General features: G+C 34.1%; 1 protein-coding gene across 1 annotated transcript; it reads right to left on the reverse strand.

The window, feature by feature from the left end:
- Positions 1-1667: 1667 nt before the first annotated feature.
- LOC103486686 (uncharacterized) lies at positions 1668-20775 on the reverse strand. The gene is made up of 28 exons (XM_008444705.3): positions 20323-20775; positions 20109-20203; positions 17927-18026; positions 16996-17100; positions 15195-15357; positions 13898-14018; positions 13694-13756; positions 13512-13592; positions 13333-13427; positions 13105-13255; positions 12068-12154; positions 11027-11146; positions 10814-10942; positions 10619-10716; positions 10360-10483; positions 9792-9899; positions 9327-9468; positions 7886-7996; positions 7740-7794; positions 7527-7602; positions 6762-6947; positions 6536-6646; positions 6002-6163; positions 5443-5601; positions 4669-4902; positions 3178-3351; positions 2671-2780; positions 1668-2540 (listed from the first exon to the last, which is right to left on the reverse strand). The coding sequence occupies exons 1-28, from the start codon at positions 20480-20482 to the stop codon at positions 2000-2002; spliced, it is 3861 nt and encodes a 1286-aa protein (XP_008442927.1). The 5' UTR covers positions 20483-20775; the 3' UTR covers positions 1668-1999.
- Between the last annotated feature and the right edge of the window lie 1630 nt (positions 20776-22405).

Below are 22405 nucleotides of genomic sequence, written 5' to 3' on the forward strand. Positions count from 1 at the left end.
TTTCTTTATTTCTTTTTCCTAAAAGATATTTAGAAAGTGAATTTTATTTTAGAAATATATATATGTATATATGTATATGTATGATAGAAACTCGTCGACTATTATCGAATTACATAGACTTAGATATAAATGGTAAAGTATTGCTCTTATCTATATCTAAGTCTTTTTGGATTAGAGCATGGATGGGACAATACTAATACAAGTAGTACATCGGTTGAACTGTATAATAATAATAATTATTTTGTTGAGAATAGTAGAAGGCGAGGATTTGAACTATGAATCTTTAGATCACTCGTGAATTTAAGACGAACTATTCTTGTTTTGCTCAATATACATAATTGTTGTATTAAAGAAAAGCTTTCAAAATTATAACAATGAAAGGTAAACAATATGAAGATTTTATAGGCAACATATAATTAATGTGGTTTTGAAATTAAGAACAACTTATCAACTCGAGCCAAAGTTTAATTGGCTAAAAAGTATTGTTTTCTCACTTAAAATGTCAATGCTTTTGAATTCTATATTTGAACTTAAAAATGCCAACAAAAACAATTATTACTTTTAATATTACTTCCATCTAAGTATTTTTGGCTTTTTGTTATCGAGATTTTTTGTATGAATGATCCATTCTCTTACCCTTAGAAAGATTAATGAACCGTTATAACGCGTCAGAATAATCTAGTAGCATTGTGTTAGGTATGTCCTACTCCAAAGTTGTCGAACCCCTAACTCAACAAGTTACCATTTGTTGCTTTAGTACAAAAAATAACAAGTTATCACTTATCATGATCTATTATAGATAGATTATAATATTTTACTATATCTATAAATATTTTTAAAAGTATTGTTAATTAAAATAATTTCTCCAAAAATAATGTTCCCGAAGATTTTTATTTAATTTATTATGATTATTTTGTTTGTTTGAGAGGATAAATGAGGCAAAGAAGTTGTTAGTTAGTAATTAGACTATTCTGTTTGAAGGGGTTTTAGAAAACGCGTTTAAAGAAATACTATTTTGACTAAGTCCTTTTCCGACGGCGTCTACACGGACCACTTGTTCTTCTTCTTCCTTTTTTGTTTCATGTTCATCTACTTTCCTCTCTTCAATAATGTTTTTGAATCATTTAATCTTCATTAAGTTTATAGCTTTTTATGGTAAGGACAAATATGTGGATGCAATTTGCAATCATACCCTTTTTCCAAGTGGATCTTTAACTTTGTTTTTATTCTTAGCTACTTCTTTTCAAATACAAGTGTTAAGAATTTTAATGTAGAGACCCACTTTTTTTTTTTTTGAAGAGTGGCGTCTTAATTTTTAAGAAATTAAAAGCAAAATAACAGTGAAGTTTAAGTTAAACTACAAGGAACAAACTTCAAATTTTAGTTAAAAATTCAGGTGATTGGTTTAAAAAAATGAAAATCGCGAGAAAAATTGTGAGAAAACGAACCACAAAAATCAAATAGATAGTCAAAACTTTTTCTTGCATGTGTTACTCTCAATTAAGAGTAGATTATTCTATTGATATCATTGAGTTTCTTAACCATTGTAGAGTTTCTTAACCATTGTAGACCGTCCTAGAAGATTGTTAATGTCAAATTATCTCACAACTACATGGTAGGTTAATTGGCAACAATAACTTGAAACTCATAAAATACGAAACAAAACAAAACAAAAATCAAGTTTAAATTTCTGAGAAAATTTTCAATTCCTATAACTTGGAAATCAAGTTTCTCTAATCCAAAATGTAAGTCTGTATACAGCGAGAGGGTGAAAAAGCCATCGTAGTTTCTAGTTCCCCCTTATTAGACCAACACGAAGAAAGAATTTAACTTATGTAACCTAAATAAACTTGATTAAGCTTCCTACCCCCCCCCCCCCATCAAAAATGCTTTTGATATGAATTATAATTCACAAGGGAAATTATAGCAATGCTATGAAAACACTCCTACTGCCAAAAAAGAATGGAAAATGGACCTGCATACATGATTTTGAAATTTCTCAAGTAGATTGAAGGACAGTAAGATAGTACGGATAGCCTCGAGATGTTCCTGATGACGTGGTAGTTTCGATGTTTTCTGAACCGGCCGTCGGTAGAAGTTCCCACTGTAAAATGTAGTTTGAGAGATCATATATTCCAGGAGAAAATATACAGATCTGAAGAGGAGCTTCAGCCATGGACTTGGGTTCAATTTGTACTGTTGTTGAGCTTGTTCCTGACCAAATAAATGGGGAGACACTCTCGAGGGAAGATGACTTCCCCATTTGTGTTCCAAGAACATCAGATGATACCTTAATGTCCTGTGTGAGTGAGGCATAGTGCCATCCTGTTTGGTTTGCAGAGTTGGGCGATTGAGGAACAGTTTCATTACCTTCACTCGTTGATGCTGAATCACTTGTTTTAATACGTATGGATGCAGTTGAGTCTGAAGAGTTATAGATTGTCATTTTGAAATTGATTTCACTGAAAGAAGTAGAGAAGTCGTGATATGAACTCCGAGGCCCTTCAAGAAGCCACCATATAGGACTGTGGCTTGAAGTACTGCATAAATAAAAAAAAAAAAAAAAAGACAAAGGAAAATAAGTAGATAAGTCCACGACACAAACAAACGGATTCTATCAATAGAAAAGCTTGTGTGACCAAAATAGTAAAATTTTGCTCTGTATCTTACCTACAATGGCACACATGATGGGAGAATAGATGTGATGACTCAGAAATTCCAGGATCAGTAGTATTCTTAAGTGGCCGAGTGATCAATATAAAGTCCACGGTATTTGGGTCCTGATAAATGCAGAATGGTGTAGTAAGGAAACAAAAAACTTTACGATCTAAGAAAACGCTATACTGAACAGTGTTCATTACTAGTTAGTTTTGTCACAAGTAACAGTATGAAACTTGTGTAGATATTTTTTAACTGAGATAATCTCCCAAGTGTGAGCCTAAAGAATGTGGGAACATGACTAGACACTACTCATGAACCTTACAAGAATCAGTTACTATGTCCAACACTAGAGATTCAAATGCTAAAGAAACCACATTCTGTGGAAACACGTAGAAAAGACATGACACTTGCACACCGGTATTTGAATAATTTAGCCAAATAGACAATGGGGTTGAAATTAGCGACTATTATTAGTAAGCATTTGGAAATTAAATGGTTAAAATGAAAATCAATTACCTGGTTCGAAGTTCCTTGGAACACTCTTTCTGAATGATGGAAAGCAGCCAGAGGAAAACTAGCTGTATCAAAGAGTTGTTCATCGCTAGTCTGAGGGCCCAACTTTAGATCACTTCCAAGTAGCACCGGGACAGAAGATACTTTTTTTTCAGAACTGAACGATGTGTGAATATTCTGAATACAAAGAAGAAAATGTGAGATTAGTAGCAATTGCAGTTTTTCCTTTTTTTTCTTTTTTGACATGGTGTAGTACACCAGGAAAAGGAACAGAGACTTTGTCCAGATAACTAAATAAACTTAGACTATAACCTGTACTTGAAGTTTGTTTGAAAGACAAATTGTCTATAGATAGAAAGTGAAAAATATCATATTCAAATGATATCTTCATCTTTTAAGCATTCGCAACTTCATCCCTTGTACTTGAAAGCTATAAAGCACCAACACTCCTAAAATGGTCAAATGTCGGTATCAGACATCGACACTCCCAACATGCATCTGACACACAAAATAGTGTCTTATTATTTTATTGTTTTCTTTTTCAGACATGCTGCAACATGCAAAGCCACACTGGGACACATGAAGGACACACTGCTGAGTTTTTTTTAAAAATTTATTTTAAATGGTTTTGTCACCCCACTTAAGTCAATTGAGGTCCAACCCATTTTTCTCTAAATCTTAGACTTTTTCTGCATTCGTCCATGGATTTCTCTACCCTCATAACCCACTAGCCACTTACTCTTCCATCCTCAGAAGTTCAAAACGGATATGCTATTGCCTTTTTCATGAAATGTATGGATGTTCTTTTGATATTAGTAGGTAATATTCACAATATGTCAAAATATGCACACAAGTATTTATTTGTGTAAGAAAGAAAATAGCTTATCCCTAACGTGTCGTGTCCCATTTCTTTTAGAAATTGACATGTCGGCGTGTCCATGTTGTGTCTATGTTGCGTGTCCGTGTTTATTCTTCTTAGCTTAGGTAAGGTTTGCTCTTAAGATCCAACCTAGTTAGTTATTGATGCCCTTACATGCAACTCCTGAAATAATTTTTGTTCCGGAAGGAAAAAGATTACTCATATTTCCATATGAAAGAGCTGTGGTCTTCCCATAAAGAGACATTTATGAATTGAAACTTTCTTGTCATCCTTCCGCAAGAATCTTTACCCCAATCAAGAAGGAAGGATCCTCTCCTCCTCCTAACTGTAGATCAGTATGGGCAACACGTGGATGTCACTAGACAAGATCTCTTAAGTTTAACAGATAAGACTCACAAACTTGAGGCTAAATAACTTTTTTCACAATAGTACGAGGGAGCAGATTGAAAGCGCTTTCAAGAACGTGCTTTACACATGGTTACTCCAATTATAAAGTGCCTACTTGACTAATGACTACTGTCGCCTGCTTAGTCAAAGATAAAATAATAGTAAAGCAATTACTCGAAGTGAATGTTAAATAATGAGAGAAACTTAGCTTAGCTCCTGGTATATACCTTTAGAACGAAGAAACATGACAATGCTTGACTAGGCATTAAAGCCCGTGAAGGAAAAATCGTATCAACAGGTTGAAGCAACGAAAGTTCCCAGTTCTGTCCGATAGATGACAACTGATGAATTTGGAAAATCTCGGAGCTAGTCTTGTTGATAATATCCATTCGGACGAGAAACTCATGCAATCTTGATGGACATGGATTGATTTGGAATGATAAATCCAAGGATGGCAAAACCTTAAGATGGTTAAAAGAAACAACCCAAATTAGAAAATTTAGCAGACCATAAATCCATTCAGAGGGAGAAATTTATGTTCACGAAGTATTTAATAAATCTGTCATGCAACTCAGAGAATGTGGAGAAAAATAATCGACCACCAAAATTAAAGCAGATAAAGTAAAAAAAGAACTATTTATTTTATCATTTTATGGTAGAGAAAACATTCAAACCACTGGACACGAGCAAACAGAAAAAACAACCCCTTCAGAAGGAACAGAGCTATATATACTATATATATTAACCTGCCAAAGCAAATGCCAGAACCCAGACAACCAACAACCAAAACACAGTCTGCTCCCATATAACGGGAAGAAAAAATAAAAGAAAAGTTCTTCTGAACCATGAAGAATGGAACGCCTAAAAAGGATGTATTTTAGAACCTATATCGACATGAATTATCATATATCGAGGGTAAACCCACTAGTTTCAACTAGAAAGGAAAAACTATACACAGCTTAAAGCCACTCAAGCCACCAAGTCATGGTATTTTACAATACCTGAATATTGTAATGCAAGCGTAGAATCCGATATCTCATGATATTTGATACATCTTCCATCTCATAATATATGCTTACGTACAAGGATATATTTCCAGGAACAGCAGCTCGAAACCAAAGAGGCAACAACAAGGGTGTTCCACCTTGAATTAAAGTGTCCTGGAACATTCGAGAGTAAATCGTCTTTAAAGTACAAAAATATTAATATCTACAAAAATTTGTCCAACTAGATTTACAACGAAAAAGAGAAATCGACGTCTAAGAAAATCATAATCTAGGCCGATGATAATAAGACATTAAACTCTATCCCAAAATTTGAATAGTGTTGATTTTAACAACCTTATAATTTATATGATTGTTCAAAAGCAAGAGGTCATATGAAAACCTCCACGAACGTTTGTCCAAAAGAATTTTGCTTCAAAATTTTAACATAACAATGCCTCAACCATCTATGGATCAGTTTTTAAGACGCTCAAGCCAAAAGTATGGTGTCTGGAAAAGTTTTGCTATTGTTATAGACTGGTTAATAAATGCCACAATGAATGTTTTTTACACTGACCTGGGGAAACAAAAATGTGTCATTTGGTGTTGTGCTGGGGATGGGGTGTACTCCCTGTTCTCTATTATTTGGCTTCTCCAAGCAAGCAGGGAAGTCTTTATTCATACTTTCTTGGTTCCCAATTTTCAGGAATCGTGATTGACTGATCTTCATTTTCAAATTCTGCCAGAATTTAGTTACTGGATTGTTAAGTAAGAGTACTTCAACATTAATCACAAGCTTAAAACATATATGCTTCTTTCCACAACACCAAAAATAAATAAAAGAAACAATAATAATAATAATTTCAAATTAAAAGAAAACAAGAACAAGAAAGATACATGCACACACAGAAAAATCTTTGCCAGACATAAATAGAGGTACTAATTGGACAGTCTTTTTCATGAAAAGTTGCAAGTATCGCCCTACTTGGAGCATAGATGTCAAAACTTCAAGACTTCTTTAAGGTTAACCAGACAGTGATTGACTGAATTAAAAATTTTACAGGTCAAGGAACTCGGTGTGTGAAGAATAGCCAAGATGCAACTGTCATACCTTTACAGAAAACTTAGATTGATTTTTTAGTTCAAGAACAGGGCGCTGTAAATCTCCAGCATATGCCACTTTAGGAAGTGACAGAATGCTACCCTCAAGCTTTGGTAGACTCTGGATGTCAAGAATATAGGTGTAAGCAAAAGGTAGTAACAGCTTAATCTGCAATTCCAAAATCCTAAAAACGAACGGCCAAGATGATTTCAGAGGATAAGAAGAAGATATGCACCTTGATCACTATAAACTTCAGGTTATCAGCAAGAGAATGCTTAGCTTTCTGTCTCCCCTTGGCAATATTCTTCTGTCCTAGATTGTCAATAAAATTATGAAAACCCAAGACAGAATCTGACAGTTTCCATCGAATACCAACAATTTGAAGGATGCCTTCTATTTTGGGAGTAACTGTGAGTTGCACCTGCAAAATTAGAATCATTATTATAAATTCTGAGATGACAGTAATTACAATAAGAAAACATTAACTATATGCCAACTACCGATGCATAACCTAACTTTATGAGTTAAGACTAAAGTAATCATTCATTGTAGACTGGTAGGATCTTTTTTATGTAAAGTACTGTTGGGATAAAAATGTAATAAAAAAAAATTACAAACTCATGCAATCACCGAGACTTAGTTGGCAAGTGGAGGAAATTCTAAAGTCAGTCAGTTCTCTCTTTTAAGTTTCACATATGCAACGTGTTGGAGAAATTGACAAAAAAATAAAAAAATAAAATAAAAATCAAGAATATTGAACATAAGTTCAAACTTACGGTGGCCATGAGACATTAAAAATTTTCTCAACACCCAAAAATCTAAGGTCTGTCATGTTATGTAAGGCTAGCTGAAGTACAAAAAAGATGGCTTCTCAATGCAGGCACTACACAAGTGATCTCTGCAGATTGAATCACAAGAGCTAAAATAACAAGAACTAAATTGTTCTTATTTTCTTCTATTTTGTTTGATGATAGGGCACAAAGAAAAAAAAAACACTTACAACTTTTTCTTCATTCTCTTCTAAAGAGAGGTGAACTTCAGACAAAGTATACAAGGCATTGTCAGATCCCATGTCCCTGGAATGAGGAAAAAGATAATATTCTAAATATATCAAGATCACGTGCAAAAGTGCAATGGCCTTTTTTTCATTTTTTCAATGGCTTGTGCAATGACTTGTTATAATTAAAATTAAAAAGCATTAAAACACACATACCAATCAGATGACAACTTGAGTTCGGTATTTTTCTGGACAATTATGTTATTTGTACCTGTACCATCAGTGACACTCATTCTCCTATTTTGGAAAAAGTAAAAAAAAAATGAATATCCAAATTCCAAAACAGGGAAGAATTGAAGTACCAGATTCAGTTTCATCAGATTTTGAAGAAACATCACATATCAGGGAAATGCTAGAGACGGAAATAGGGATTTGAAGAGGGTTTTTAAATACAATATCCACTTTCACTGGTTCTGCATAACAAAAACCAAAAACAAAAAAAAACACAATATCATGCATTGCCACATAAAAATCTCCTATAAAGTTTGTTTATACCAGATAATATAAAAAGGCATCAAATAATAGTTAATATCTGATGATTCAATCATGTCTGGACTATATGACTGACTTTATTTCAACAAAGACACTGCAATCGCTAATAAAGAGAACAGTTAATTAACATAGAATTCAGTGGCATTTTCCAGAAAGCAAAGATTAATTAAAATAAGTGAAGTGTGCAGAAGCAACGATTATTTAGCTCTTTGTAGTATTGCATCTCTCTTTGTACTTTGAGCATTAGTGTCATTTCATTATCTCAATGAAGAGGTTTGTTTCCAATTCCCAAAAAAAAAAAAAAGGTGAGGTGTGCATAGATTTCAAGCCAAGTTTTCTTGCTATAATGATGACTACACTGGTGACTATAAATTTTATTTGTTTAAAAAAGCAGGAAATGACTTTTGTAATTATAGCCTTTCTATGATTTTCAACAATTGGAAGGCCCTTATCTGCTAGTTTTTCTTGGGGAGGATCCCCTCATCCCTCGCTCTTAGGCTATTTTTCGTTTGTCCTCTTGAATATATCTGTTTCTTATCAAAAAATAAAAATAAAAAAGCAGAAAATGACAGCTTTGTCCAGCCAGTAACATACTCTAATATTCTCAAAGCTTTCAGAGAATCAGATAAGTGAACATTTACTTGCATAAACATAAAGGCCAATATAAAAGAATAATAAAAAAACTTAAAAATTCACTAATTTCTCTGTTTCAAGACGTCCAAAAAAAAAGGATAAGTTTAAGTCCATCCACATTTCTGTCTTTGTATTTTTCTATCTGTATCAGAAATCATTAGCCTTCGACCTGCAGCACTGCAGTTACCAAACGCTTGAAAAGGCTAGCCCAAGATCCCTCTAGAGGAGCTGGTTGCCAATGCACATATTTTCACCTTTCAGGAAGATCATTTATTCCCTTACATATCATTGTTAATAATGTGAAGATACTGAAATGCCGATGGGCACATCAATAGTCTGACATTTCACACCATGGTGAGTACACATATCATGGATTCTGATTCAAAGAACTCTCTTAATGGTAATTCATGATTTCTTTTTTTTTTTTCATCTTATGCAACACAAAAGCTATGGTATTTTTTTTAAAATGACAAACGACAGTTTTCATTTTATTAATGAGACATGATGGGATCATTTCTTGCATGTGATGTCAAATAATAGCTGGAGTTTTGGAAAAGGGTGTTATCACAGTAACATGATTTCCCATGATTATCAAGGTGGATATGTACTACTCCATACCTCCTGCAACGCAAATACTTGATTCTTTAAACTTTTTCGACATAATCTTTGACTGTAATTCCAACCAATTTGTCCTCCCAGAGGATAATGATGGAATCATGTCTTCCTCTAACGACCGCCATAAACTTTCTCGAACATTAGCCTGCAATATTTCAGAATATATCAATCAGCTAGGTAAAAGAGACAACTGCATAAGCTACAAGAATCATCAATCACATCTTGCACTTCCACTAACCTTAGTGGGACTCTTGTTTTCTCAAAAGAGACAAAAATAATGGGAGTATACCAATCAACGAGACTATCTTTAGCAGTAAATTTTTCATTATGCTCTGTTTGAGCGAGAAAGAGCATTAATGTTCAAATGGAATTGCAAGGAAATGGAAGGAGTGAGATAAAGAGGCAGACTGAGAAACTTGTTTTAAGGAAGTTTCCATATCCAAAAACTAACGGCAAAATTACACTTACAGCTGTAGTTGATGCATATGTTCGATGATCTTCAAAGATAACCTTTAATGATGAAATGTTGATCTTGGGCAATGGTAGTTTTAATACCTTGACTGTCTTTCCTGCTTTCTGCAAGATAAAATCAGTTTTGAAAAATTAATTCAATAACTGGAAGCAACAGAGTCGAAATGATCATTGTAGTTAGAAATTATCAAATGTAAAGCCACTGGTTCACTAAATTTAAAATTGGAAAATTTGAAAAGAGGGAGAACTGCTTTTTAACGCCTGTATCACATTCAAGATCACAATCAAATTGTTTAAACGCCTGAGTGGCAATAAGTAATGGCCACATTCAAGAAAGGAACTATAAAACAGTCATTCTCAGGAAGCATGGATCATGAAGCAACTCAAAATATTGATATGAACAGCTAAATAGCTTAATAACATCAATCCAACTTCAATGATCAATACATCTTGCACACATGTAGTATAGCATAACTGAGTTCCAAAAACTGCAAACATTGCCGCTAAAGACTGAGAAATCAGTAATAGCTTGAAGATAAATAAAATAATTAGCACAAGGAGGCACCTGAATAATTTTCAGAAAATCCTTCAAGAACAATTCCTGTGTTGCCTTTGACTGATGATTACAGTCAAGAATTTCCAACATTTGAGTAACAGCAACATCATATAGTCCAAGAGAAGCATACCACCTATAAGAGATAATATTACATAAGAAATCTTATACTTGATAGATGTCATAATATCAGTAGAGGCACCCAAGTAAAATATAGCTTCATTAGAATTACATTAAAATATATTTCAGAGTTTTAAAAAAATAAACTCACTGTCCAATGTGGAAATGTACATGATCTTTGATGTGGCTCCACTCAGTTCCTTTAAAAACGGCAATTGCATTTCTATATGTACGAATTGCATGATTAATCTGAAAAGGCAAATGCCAGTCGCTCACTTAATAAACATTTGAAACATTAATCAATCCATGTTGCTTGTCAAATATTTGGATAATGAATTATACGTACTTGGTCCATTCTTTTGTAACGATCACCAGAGAGAACGAGATGAAATCCATATTTGCGTATCAAAGGAGGTTTGGATAACAGGTAACAATAAGATGCTTGCTCAAGCATGACAGCTGAATGTAAAGGTTCCTAAGAATTTTAAAAGGAAAAAGAAAGAAAAAGGCTTATAATCAACAATATCTTTGACATTGGTTCAAGGTACTTACAACCTACCTCATTACAAATACGGAAATAGACAGCAGCAGCCTCTCTGTACTGTTCTCTTGCCTTCAACATCTCTGCTGACCAAAGACCACAGCGTGTTGCATTTAGGTGACCAGATGGGCCCATTTTCTGCATGAATATAACTTCAATTAACTATTACTAATTTTATAGACCTAAAAAATACAATGAATACAAAGCTTATTACCAACATCAACCAAACAGATAGCATTATGTTAGATACCAAGATTAGTATAGGGTTAGGGATATAAGGGTAATTAGATATTTAGGCAGTTACATATGGTAGTGGTTATAAATAAGAAGTTGGAGAAGAAAGAAGGGGGAATCAGTTTTGTGGGTAGTTTTCTGCACTCTTCCTTGAGAGAGAATAGGCAGAGAGGTAAGTTCTTTATTTCTTCTTAGTTATTTTCTGCATTTTCATCTCAGAATTGATATTTATCAATTCTTCTCTATAATAGTGAGGTTTATATCAATTGAATAAGAACGCATCTTCTTGGTGTTCTATCACATTAACATAATTATTCAAGTAACATCCTACTTATAAGTCCCATTTTCTCAGAGATATCATTTGGAAAGCTAAGATATGTATACTAATGACAAATTTCACGTGTCCAGGCTGCAGAAGGCTAATTAAATAAGTTAGTTTGTATGTTGTCGTTGCTATGATAACTTAACAGAAAACACTATATATATATATGAGAAGTAAATGATGTATATTCTAATTAGTTGTTAGTTTATGGTAGGATACATACAATCCTTGAATGTGTCTTCTTTTGTATTAATGGACAAAATATTCTTCAAATTTCCAGTTTCAATTTTCACCTAGGTCTGCTAGTAGTTTTTAAACGTAAAAGGACGATGGATCTAATTCGTAGAGAGATAAAAGTGCGTATATTTGCAATGAACTTACACTTCATCTCAAAAGGGAGATTATATGGGTAACTTAAATTTTCTCGCAGAAAATAAGCAGCAAAAAAGCTTTCGTATTAAAGAAAACGTCAAGGAAAGAAATATCAGAAGAAATACTCATACCAAATAAGTATTGAAGGCATTTTCCATGCAATACTCAGCTTCCTTTCTTGATTGATCCAGTAAAAAGAACGCAAGCCCCATCATCTCCTGCAAAAGAAAAAACAAACAAACAAATAATATAAGTTATGATCGTGAACACAATATGAGTAGAAAATAAATGAATACATAAAAACTAAAACAGAGGAACCATACAGAACATGGTTCAGAAAAAAGCGCAGAATAACTCTGGAACAGACAGTAGCACATTATAACACGACTTCAGTTTTTTATGAGAAAATTTGACACCATCTAGGTCATATTGGACAAGTTGAGGAAACGTATGGGAGGACATGTTTTTCTTTAGGTTTGGAGAGCTTGTTTTGCTCTCTTTGGTTGGTTGTACTGTTATCTTCTTTTTTCCTTTTTCACTCACAGAGGAAGTTTGTGAATACAAACCACCAATATCTAATAAAACCTAATTCTTGACATCAAAAACCATGTCCTCTACTTTCAATATAATAGTCAATAAAACCCTCAATAATCGAGCATCAGTAACTGAATCCATGCCCAAAATCACAAAAATGCATATGAAATATCATCAATGTGAGATTCAAGCCTTGAGTGCAGATCCAAAGAGGAGAGCAATGAGAGCACCAACACAAGCAATATGTTGAAGACGGCAGAGTTAGCCTGAGAAGCCAGAGCGAGGGGGGAGCAGGAGACTCTGCAGATTGTGCAACGGCAATGGAGAAGACGGCAACAAGAGCCTTGAAAGAAACCTTAGAGACAGCGGCCATTACTTCCAAAAGAAATTAGAGTTTTGAAAGAAAGAATATTGAGCGAGGAAAAGGAATGGAACTTTGGCTCATAGTGGAAGTTTGTGTCCTTGAACTTTTATATTCTTCACTTATGAACAAAGTTTTTATTTGTTGTTTAGAAAAGAAAAATGAATCCCAACCCTTGTAATGCCCATTTTTTATATGGTTGACCTTCAGTCTTAGAGATGGGCATAAAAAAAGCTCATAAAAACAACTGTAACATCAAAGACTTGGAGCTACCTGGACACCGGCATAGCGTTTCCAAGCTTTATCGAGTTTGTAATCAGTTGAAATCAAGCGATAATTGGACAATGCAAGTTCATAATCCCGCAACATGAAGGCATAATCACCCAATACTCTAATCTGAGACTCAATGGAGTTATAGGTATACCTTCAATGCAAAAATAAAAATTTATGAATACCAAGGAGAAAAGGAAGGCCAAGAAAGTAAACAAATAAGACATCTACGTTGGGCCATTTGGAGAATCTACTGCATCATCTTTCCCCTTTCTCCACCATAAGTTTTTAATCTGATTTCTGAAGCCTTTCCTCGTAGCAGACACCTAATCATGGAAAAGTAAAAGGCAAATCTGAAACTGCAATCTTTGCACAGAACTTCTCGAAATTAGAAAGCCAAAATACAATACCTGCTGGTTTAACTCTCGTATTTTTTGCTCCATATAGGGAATGATATGTTTTGATGACAAATTTTGCATTAACTCTCTTATCTGTTCCACACGCAACAGAGAAAGTCACCCCCCAACAAAAGCATATACAGCTGTGCCATGAAAGAATATAGCAAAAACTTGTACTGATAACAGCAATTTACCTCAATTAGATCCTCGTTGCTAAGAAAGCAGCCAAGTTGCTTGCCAATTGAAGCATCAGGCTTCTGTTACACAAGAATATCAAGAATGTGAAGTTACAGGCCAGATTTTACCAGTTCTTTATCAAATAAATTGTGAAGAACAGTATTAACTAAGTTACGTCAAAAGATTCACCAAGTTAACTAAGAATGCATTGAGTGACTTACAAACAAACTCCAAGGATCATCTTGCCGTTCAATGTGTCCATCATGAGAAGAATTGATGCAAAGTAATTGGCAGTCATTTGAACCAAACGTACTCCTCATTTCAGTTAGCATTTTACTTGCCCTAAAGAAGAGACAAAATTACAATCACACTCATTAATCTCTGGGGAAAAAATTGCAAAGATAAAATTAATAATAACTAAAAAATAAAGAGTTCAAAATGTTAAATCTATCTCTCAAATAATACTTCGATCCTATTACATATATATTTCTTTTAAAAGATCTTTTTAAGTACAACTTGGGGTGGGAGGATTTGAACCCGGGACCTCTTGTCCTCGAGAACATACAGATGTCAGTTAAGTTAAGTTCATGTTAGCAATCCTATTATGTATTAAAGAGTAGAGATACACAGAGGACAAAGCACCCAGTTTATTTATGACCTACAAATTAGTTAACTATAGTCGAGGTGAGCTCAATAATAATTGGCATGACCTTCCATCCTAGAGATTGAAGGTTCAATCTCCCATCCACACAGTTGTGGTACTCAAAAATATATATATAAAAATATCCCATCTAATTAACAAATAGGCCACCATCTTAGCAAACCAATCAGTACGGCTGTTAATAAATATTACAGCAAACTACTGAAAGAACATTAAAAAAGTCCCATACAGTTAACTACTCAAACTACCAGCAAACTGGTAGGTACTTAAGTACCTTGGAGAACCAATTCTCCAAAAAAAAGCATCTCGGAGAACCACACCACAAAAGCCAGCTATGGGATGGGAGAGCCAAGCCACTTTAAGTACCACATTGGACATCTCGTTCTAACCAATGTGGGACAAAGGTAGCCCATACTGCCTTGATTCCTAATAATACACATCCCCAAAAAGCCGACACTTGACCACACTTGGTCAGAACCTTCCACCTGCTCCACTCTAAAACGTCAACAATCAACTCTGACATCATTGTTAGGTACTTAAACACCTGGGACAACTACACCCCAAAAGTCAACTATTGGGGCAGGAGAATCAAGCCACTTAAGTACCACATTGGTCATCCTATTCTAACCAATGTGGGACAAAGGTAGCCCATCATACTACCTTGGTTCCTAACACAAACAAGGGTAAAGAATTGAATGACTTAAATTTTACTAAATTTACTGGCCTACATAACAAATCAAAATCACGATTGTAAGTATATAGCATGCTGAGATATTCAAAATGATTGACTGCCAAATAAGATTGTAGGTATGTAATGGAAAAGATTCTCCTTAGAATAAGGAAGAGAACAAAAGTACTTCTCTAAAGAGCCATCTTGATTATCGTGCAACAACAAATAGTGTTTCATAATCTTCGGGTCCATGGCACCATCATTTAGAAGAGAAGGCAATTTGCTTGTGTTAAATAGGTCAGCAAATTTGTTGATAGGATGATCATCACGTGAAGAGACAACCAAAAGGCCTGCATGCAAGTATGAACAACGAGGATAAAAGGCATAAATGTTTTTGGTAAAAAATAAAATAAATATAAAAAGATATAAATAGTACACAAACACAAACTTCTGAACAAGAATATGAAAAGAACAGAGGAATGTCCCCTCAACCAAAGAAATTCGAATCGATGAAGTTTGATTCACATTTCATTTCACTCTTTATCAATGAAGTTTAGTTTCTTACCCACAAAAAAAAATAAAAGTACAAGTGAAAAGAATAAATGTTTTTGGTAAAAATTAAAATAAATATATAAAGATATAAGCACAAGCACAAACTTCTGAATAAAAATATGAAAAGAACAAAGGAATGTCCCCTTGACCAAAGAAATTCATATCAACAAAGTTTGATTCACATTTCCTTTCATTCTTTATCAAATGAAAGTTTAGTTTCTTACCCACAAAAAAAAGAAAAAAAAACATAGAAGTGAACGTGAATCAAACATCTGACTAAATTACAAAAGGATCTTGGAGAAAACACAAATTAGCAGCCTCCTAGGTAACTTCTCCTATCTTGCACATTGAAAGAAAAAAAGCAAACAAACTCTCTCATGTTCCTCTACGATTAAGCTTCGATAAAGCAAAAGCACCAACTCACCTAAAATGGCCAAGTGTTGATGTCAGACACGTGTCTGATATCGACGCTTCAACAAGCCAACTGGCCTCTCTATTATCTTTTCACTTTCCGACTTGCCAAGGACACCCGATGTGCAAATTATATGTATATCCATACATACATACGTACATATATGTATGTATGCATAAATACATTTTTTTAAAAAAATATTCATGAGTGTCTAGACTAGTTTAGGCGCACCTTGACTAAACTCATAGGACAGCCCGCCTGACCCTACAACATTTGGGTGTCAAGGAACCTATGAGTAAAATATATATATCATATATGTGTGTGTGTCAAACAACACCCTTTATTGTTAGCTTGTCTAATGCTGTTTTCACCTAGCCTAATATGAGTAAGGATACAATCTCATTCTTTAGGGGTCGTATGAGTTTCCAACTTGGAATGAGTTGAGTGGACTATACTAGCCCACTGAGCATTTGGGAAATGCATTAAGAAAATGCAGGTAAGAGTAATTTAAACACTTGTTTTACTATAGTAGACTATTTACAACTCAATGGTTAAAATAACCAACTATCCCTCCTTCCCATACTTGCCAACAACTACCTCTGGAGGCCAATTCCAGCTAAGACAAAAACTACCTCTGATGACCAATTTTGGCAACAACCATTCCTAACGACTAGATCTAACAACCACCTCCAGTGACCCACCCATGCAACCAACTCCAACTATCACTCCAGTGATCAGTTCATGATGGTACTATATTCTATCAACACTAAAGATATATGAAGAAAAGCGACAAGATTTCTAATTTTTTGATTTCTTATATCTCATAGCATTGGTCTTTTTTCATTCCCTTTGCGTGTCCTTTTCTAGGAGGGAAAAAAGACAAGATTAAACGATACAAGAAAGTAAAAAAGATGATACAAGAGTATATGTATAAGGTACTTTACAACAGTAAATATACAAATATAAGTATCACAACACTTAAGAAAGAGGAATACAGAATACTTCATATCTTCTATAATCTTACATGCCACAGGATGATCAAAAGCTTCGTGTTCTGAAAAGGATACATTGCGTATAAGCTCTTTGTTAAACAAGTGAAACCATGAAGGTAGAATTGCAGACTCAAAACCTGCAGAGAGTGTTCAGTCAGTAATAAACCAAAGATAGCTTCAAGAAACCAGAAAACCAACCACAAAAGAATTTCTTCCTTTTTTTTCTATTGGTGGGGTGAGGGGGGAACAAATTCATTGACAGTAAGTGTGGCCATTTTTATTCATGAAGGTTGTTCCATGACCAGTGAAGATGAGGTAAACTGCAAACCTAAAAAGGGATTCTAACATAGTGCATTTCACAAAATATCCGACTTCTTTACTTCTTGGTTTTCTTTTCCTCTTCTTCTTTTTGCAGGATAAACAGAGTGTTGATAATCTAGCTTTGTAATTTTCGTTTCTTTCACTCCTTTTGTATCTTTTGAGCATTATCTTTTTCCACTTTTCCAATAAAGAGTTTTGTTTTCAGTAAAATAAATAATAAATGAACTTTCAATAGTGTACATTTTTTTATTAGATCACGGGGCATTTACTTGAACAATGTACATTGAATTTCATAAATGAGTTTTACAATTATGCGCTACGACTTTTGTTTTTAATTGGAGCCCTTTTTTGTATAGCTAGTCTAAATAAGTTGACATTAATTAAAGAAGTAAAAGAATAGAAAAGGCCAAAATATAAGAAGATTTGCGTGTCACATTATCAACTGATGAAAATCAACAAATAAAAGAGGCTGGAACAAAAGGAGAAACTAGCTATCAGGAAAAATAAAAGCCCTCCAGTTTAAACAAAGCTCCTGAATGATATAGTCTTCTAAATTTTATCAACTAATGGAAGTATTTTCTATATTAAAATTTTTACATGAACATACAAAAAAAAATCCAATAATCGATGAACATTACTTACTGTTAATTACATCCTTAATTTGGGGTGGATCAGAGCATAATTCAGAAATATCTTTCTCGCTGGCTTGTGTAATAACTTGTTTCAACCGATCTTTTGAAGCCTAAATGAATAATTAGGGAAGTGGGAAATAGTTGAAAAAACAAACGAAACCAAAACTCATATAGTGAATACAGAATTAGATCAGGAAAATGTTGCTGCAGTCTCACTTTTCTGCCATGCGATTCTATGAAACATTTTTAATGGTCTAGCAATACCAGCGCAAATTGAAACAATATGGTAAACGATTGGTACTTAAGAAAATTCAATTTCAAGAATGTTGTAGGTGATGCTCGAAATGTATTTAAGACTCTACTCTCTGTATGCCACATTTGCAAATATCGATGTTCGACATATAGAATGGGGACGTTTACAAATTATACTTTCGGCAAAACCCCCCCAGCAATTCAATAATTTTTTTATAACCAGGTCCCAATCCTTGAACATAATGACGATTTACTTCTAAATAAAGAAAACGTAATTTATACGGAACATAAATGAATTTAGAAATAACAATGTTCAATATACACCTCTTTTTTTACAGCTACGGCATCTCGGATTTTAACCTAAATTGGAGCGCTTTTATCTCCCAAGTCTAACCAAGAATCAGTGCTGCTTGGGCGTCTACCATGTTCCTTGACCGCTCCTTAACAGTTTCAATAGTTTTTTGGTTTATCAAGGATTGTCCCTTTGTTTTACGTGTATTAATATCTTACGACAAAACTGTTTGTTTGGCCTTTTAGTCCTTCTTGTTATCACTTATTTTGGATATGATGAGGGCACTAAGGGGGTGTCAACCCAACTGAGATGTCCATATACACCTACTAATCCTTAGGTTATTTTGCTCATTTGTTTAACTCTTTTGTACTATGAGCTTAAGTCTCATCTTGTCTAATAAAAGAGGTTTGCTTCCCTTTCAAAAAAGAAGTTACAAAAAGCCTTCAAAACTAAAACCCCCAAAGAAACATGAAAACAAATGAGAGATCAAACCTAAATAGGGTCCCTTTCGCTCCCCCATAATACCCACAAAATAGCACACATCTCCGCAAACCAAAGAAAGTGACCCTTCTCCCCAAGAGGCAGGTTGAGAAGACTCTCTTTATGACAAGCAACAATAATGCCAAATGACTGAAAGAAAGAATACCAACCCAAAAATGGCAAACTCACAACGCCAACGAATATATAAAAGTCTATTAGTGAGGCTTTCATTAAATAAAAAAATAATAAAAATTAAAAGTGTATAAAATTAAAATTAAAATATAAAAAAAAAAAAAAAAAAAAACAATAATTGAGTTTGGTTTGATAGGCCCATTCACTGAAGAATCACATTATTCTGTGAAAAAATTTATTTATAGCTCTACTCTGTGGATAATTTGGTTAGGTCTTCGAATATAAGTTTTGAAATCCAAAAGGAATTTGTGACTCAATCCAGCCCTTTGATACCTCCAATACAATCTTTGAAGAGAAGTTTTCAAATGCAAAGTAGTGATCAAAGATCAGAGATAAAAACTTCAACAACCAGCTGAGGCTTCAGTATTGCATCAAAATATCTTGAGACGGAAGACCCTTCCAAAACTTACTGTATATTTTTCATTTTATCAACATGGTTTTAGTGATTCTTCTAAGTTTGTGGCTTGTCGTGTGAGTTGAGGGTCTTCTCTTCCTTTTTACTTCCAAAGATTCTAATGCCGTCTTCTGCTAAGTACACCCAATGACCAAACAACGGCCTTACGTGCACATGAAAACATATATATATATCCTCAAACTATTTCCTTCTAATTGGCTAAAACCCTCTGCGAGAGATTGATCGATAGGCTTGGCCCAGCTAAAAAACCCAAAACATAAAATAAATAATTCAACAACAATTAGGCATGTGCCAATTCATGGTTAAATTATCCGATCCATCTTCACTCGTATCACGCAACGTGGAATCTCAATCTCAGTGTACTAGTGTGTTTGTAGTGATTAAACTTGGCTAGGTTGTTGTATAAGCTTCCAGATAGCTAGCTGGTTTTTACATAATCTTCGTTCAATCACTGTCAGTTCAGCTAAATTCTTTTGTGTCAGATATCCAAAAGGAAAATGCACCATGTAATGCTGTCCAACTAACTTTGACAAGAACCAAGCATCTCATTTCAAATGTTACCTCTAAATTTGGTTGCCGAATGTCCGAACCGTAAAACAACCGTGAACTGAATTTCTTAATTCTGTAAGGCTGATCACTTGCGGTGCGTACGGGCACTGAAACGAAAAGGAAGTCCAACCAAGCATGAAACATTCTCGCGTTTCGTATTCTCACAACTTTGCATAGAGGGTATGAACAAAATTGAATCTGTATGAAGAATACAACAAGATATTACCGTCAATGTTGTTAAACGAGCAGAAAGGGCTGAGCATCTGGATGAATGAGAGACCATTCTTAAGACAGGCTTCTTCCACTAGTGGGGTATTCAGCACCATGATAACCGGAGTGATCTCTTCCAGCAGCATCTTGCCCAGTGGTGTATTTGCCGGATCCATGACTCCCTTCCTTTCAGCTGCCGGCAGTGACCAACGCCGGCTTCAATGGCGGAAGCAAATCGCCTAGTCGGATCAATGAGTTACTTGGTGCTAATTGCAATTGGACCAGTAAAATTCACCGGCGGAGGCGGCAATGGAGAATTGGAGGGAACTGCCGCGTTGGAACTGAGACGGAAACAATTCTGTGGTGGTGTTGGGATGGACTACTGAGGCAGCCTACCGACGAGCTTTGTCCATTTTCTTGGTCTAATAGGCCATTTGTTTTCGCACGCTAAACTGCAAAGCCCCTTCCTTTTTTCTTATTATTATTTTTCGTTTATTTTTTACTTCTTTCATCCAAGTTGTTTTAATTAAGTATGTTGAGATTAAACTTAAACCCAACCTTGTTCGTTCCATAAAATGTCTACCTCGTCTTTGTTTTTCCTTCTTTTAATGTCTTACTTAATCATAGTACAAATCTTTTCAACGATAAAAGTAAAAAAAATGATTGTTTTGAGGAATTATTTTAAACCACGGTCCATAATTGATGTTACAATTTATAGGAAGTTGATTAATATAGATAACTTCGCATTGTTATATTTGTAAATGACATTTATATAAATCAATTACAAATACGAATAACACCAATTGAGAACGTTATAATATGGTTTTTTTATTGTATATTATTGGTACACAATTATAATCATTTGAAATTATCGTTATGGTCATACCGTAATAGATATACAATCGTATACACCAATTTGAGCCCAACTAACTAATTTTATGTTGTGTGTCGCATGTAACGACGCTGTTATAAACGACCTACCAAAACATTTTGTTATTTGAACAAGAGTGCTTTATGATTAAACTATAAAACACAATTAGTGCATAATAAAAATAATAAAAAAATCCCAGCATTTATTGGTTAAAATATTCCTAAGAAACTCCATCGTCGATATTGCACGAGTAATTTTGAGATGCAATGGTACAAATATTAGTCATTTAAAAAATAAAGCAATCTATGTTGAATATGGGAATTGTTGGCATTTGATTGACTGAATACAACTACAATAAATGTTCGATGGAGTCCACGATGGTTTTGCAGGTAAAAGTCGATTTTCTTAACACTGTCAATAAAAAAATATCGTGAGATACGTAAAATAAACCTACTGGTCAATGACCTACAAATGAGATTCCGTAAACATTTTAATGGAATCTAAGGCTATCACAATTGTTATGTTAAACTATAATGTAATTGTTAAACTCAATCAACGTGCAATATTTGTTATTCTCTCTCTTTTTCCCTTGCCACATGAATATGGGTGTTTTAGCTCAACCGAACTACTTGATGCATGTAATTACCTCACACATCTTTAAGTATCATTAATTGTCTATTTGACATTTTGCATATCAGGGCAAGACTCCATCATCCAAACCTCCGAATCATGGATTTTATTATTTTAAAATAGAAAACTTGAAGTTTGTCCAACACGTAGAAAACCTCGTAGATATAAGCACATATGTGAAAAAACACCGTGCGCTATTGCTATCGAGTACTTGATTTGCTCAACTTAACCCACAATTTATACTAGATCGTTTTATGATTTGACCAATATGAATAAATATAGTATTAGTTATGTTTATTTAAACCATATCGAGTTGTCTAGTGGTAGAAGTAGATATAGTCTCAATAACTAATTAATAATGGTGGTTGCATACCTAAAAAACAATGTACGTTTACTTTAAATAACAATAGATAAATACAAACACATGCCTATAAATTTAACTATGGATTGTTTTGAAAATAATTTAAACCTCATCAATAAAATTAATGTAACTAGATGTACATAGATTTTTTAATTCAATCAAATAACACAAAGAAGAAAAAAAGGAAAATGAATATGAAACATGGATGTGCTTTTGGAAGACCGTTCACTATTTATC

Source organism: Cucumis melo, chromosome 4 (genome assembly GCF_025177605.1).
Source record: "Cucumis melo cultivar AY chromosome 4, USDA_Cmelo_AY_1.0, whole genome shotgun sequence".
NCBI classification, from domain to species: Eukaryota; Viridiplantae; Streptophyta; class Magnoliopsida; order Cucurbitales; family Cucurbitaceae; genus Cucumis; species Cucumis melo.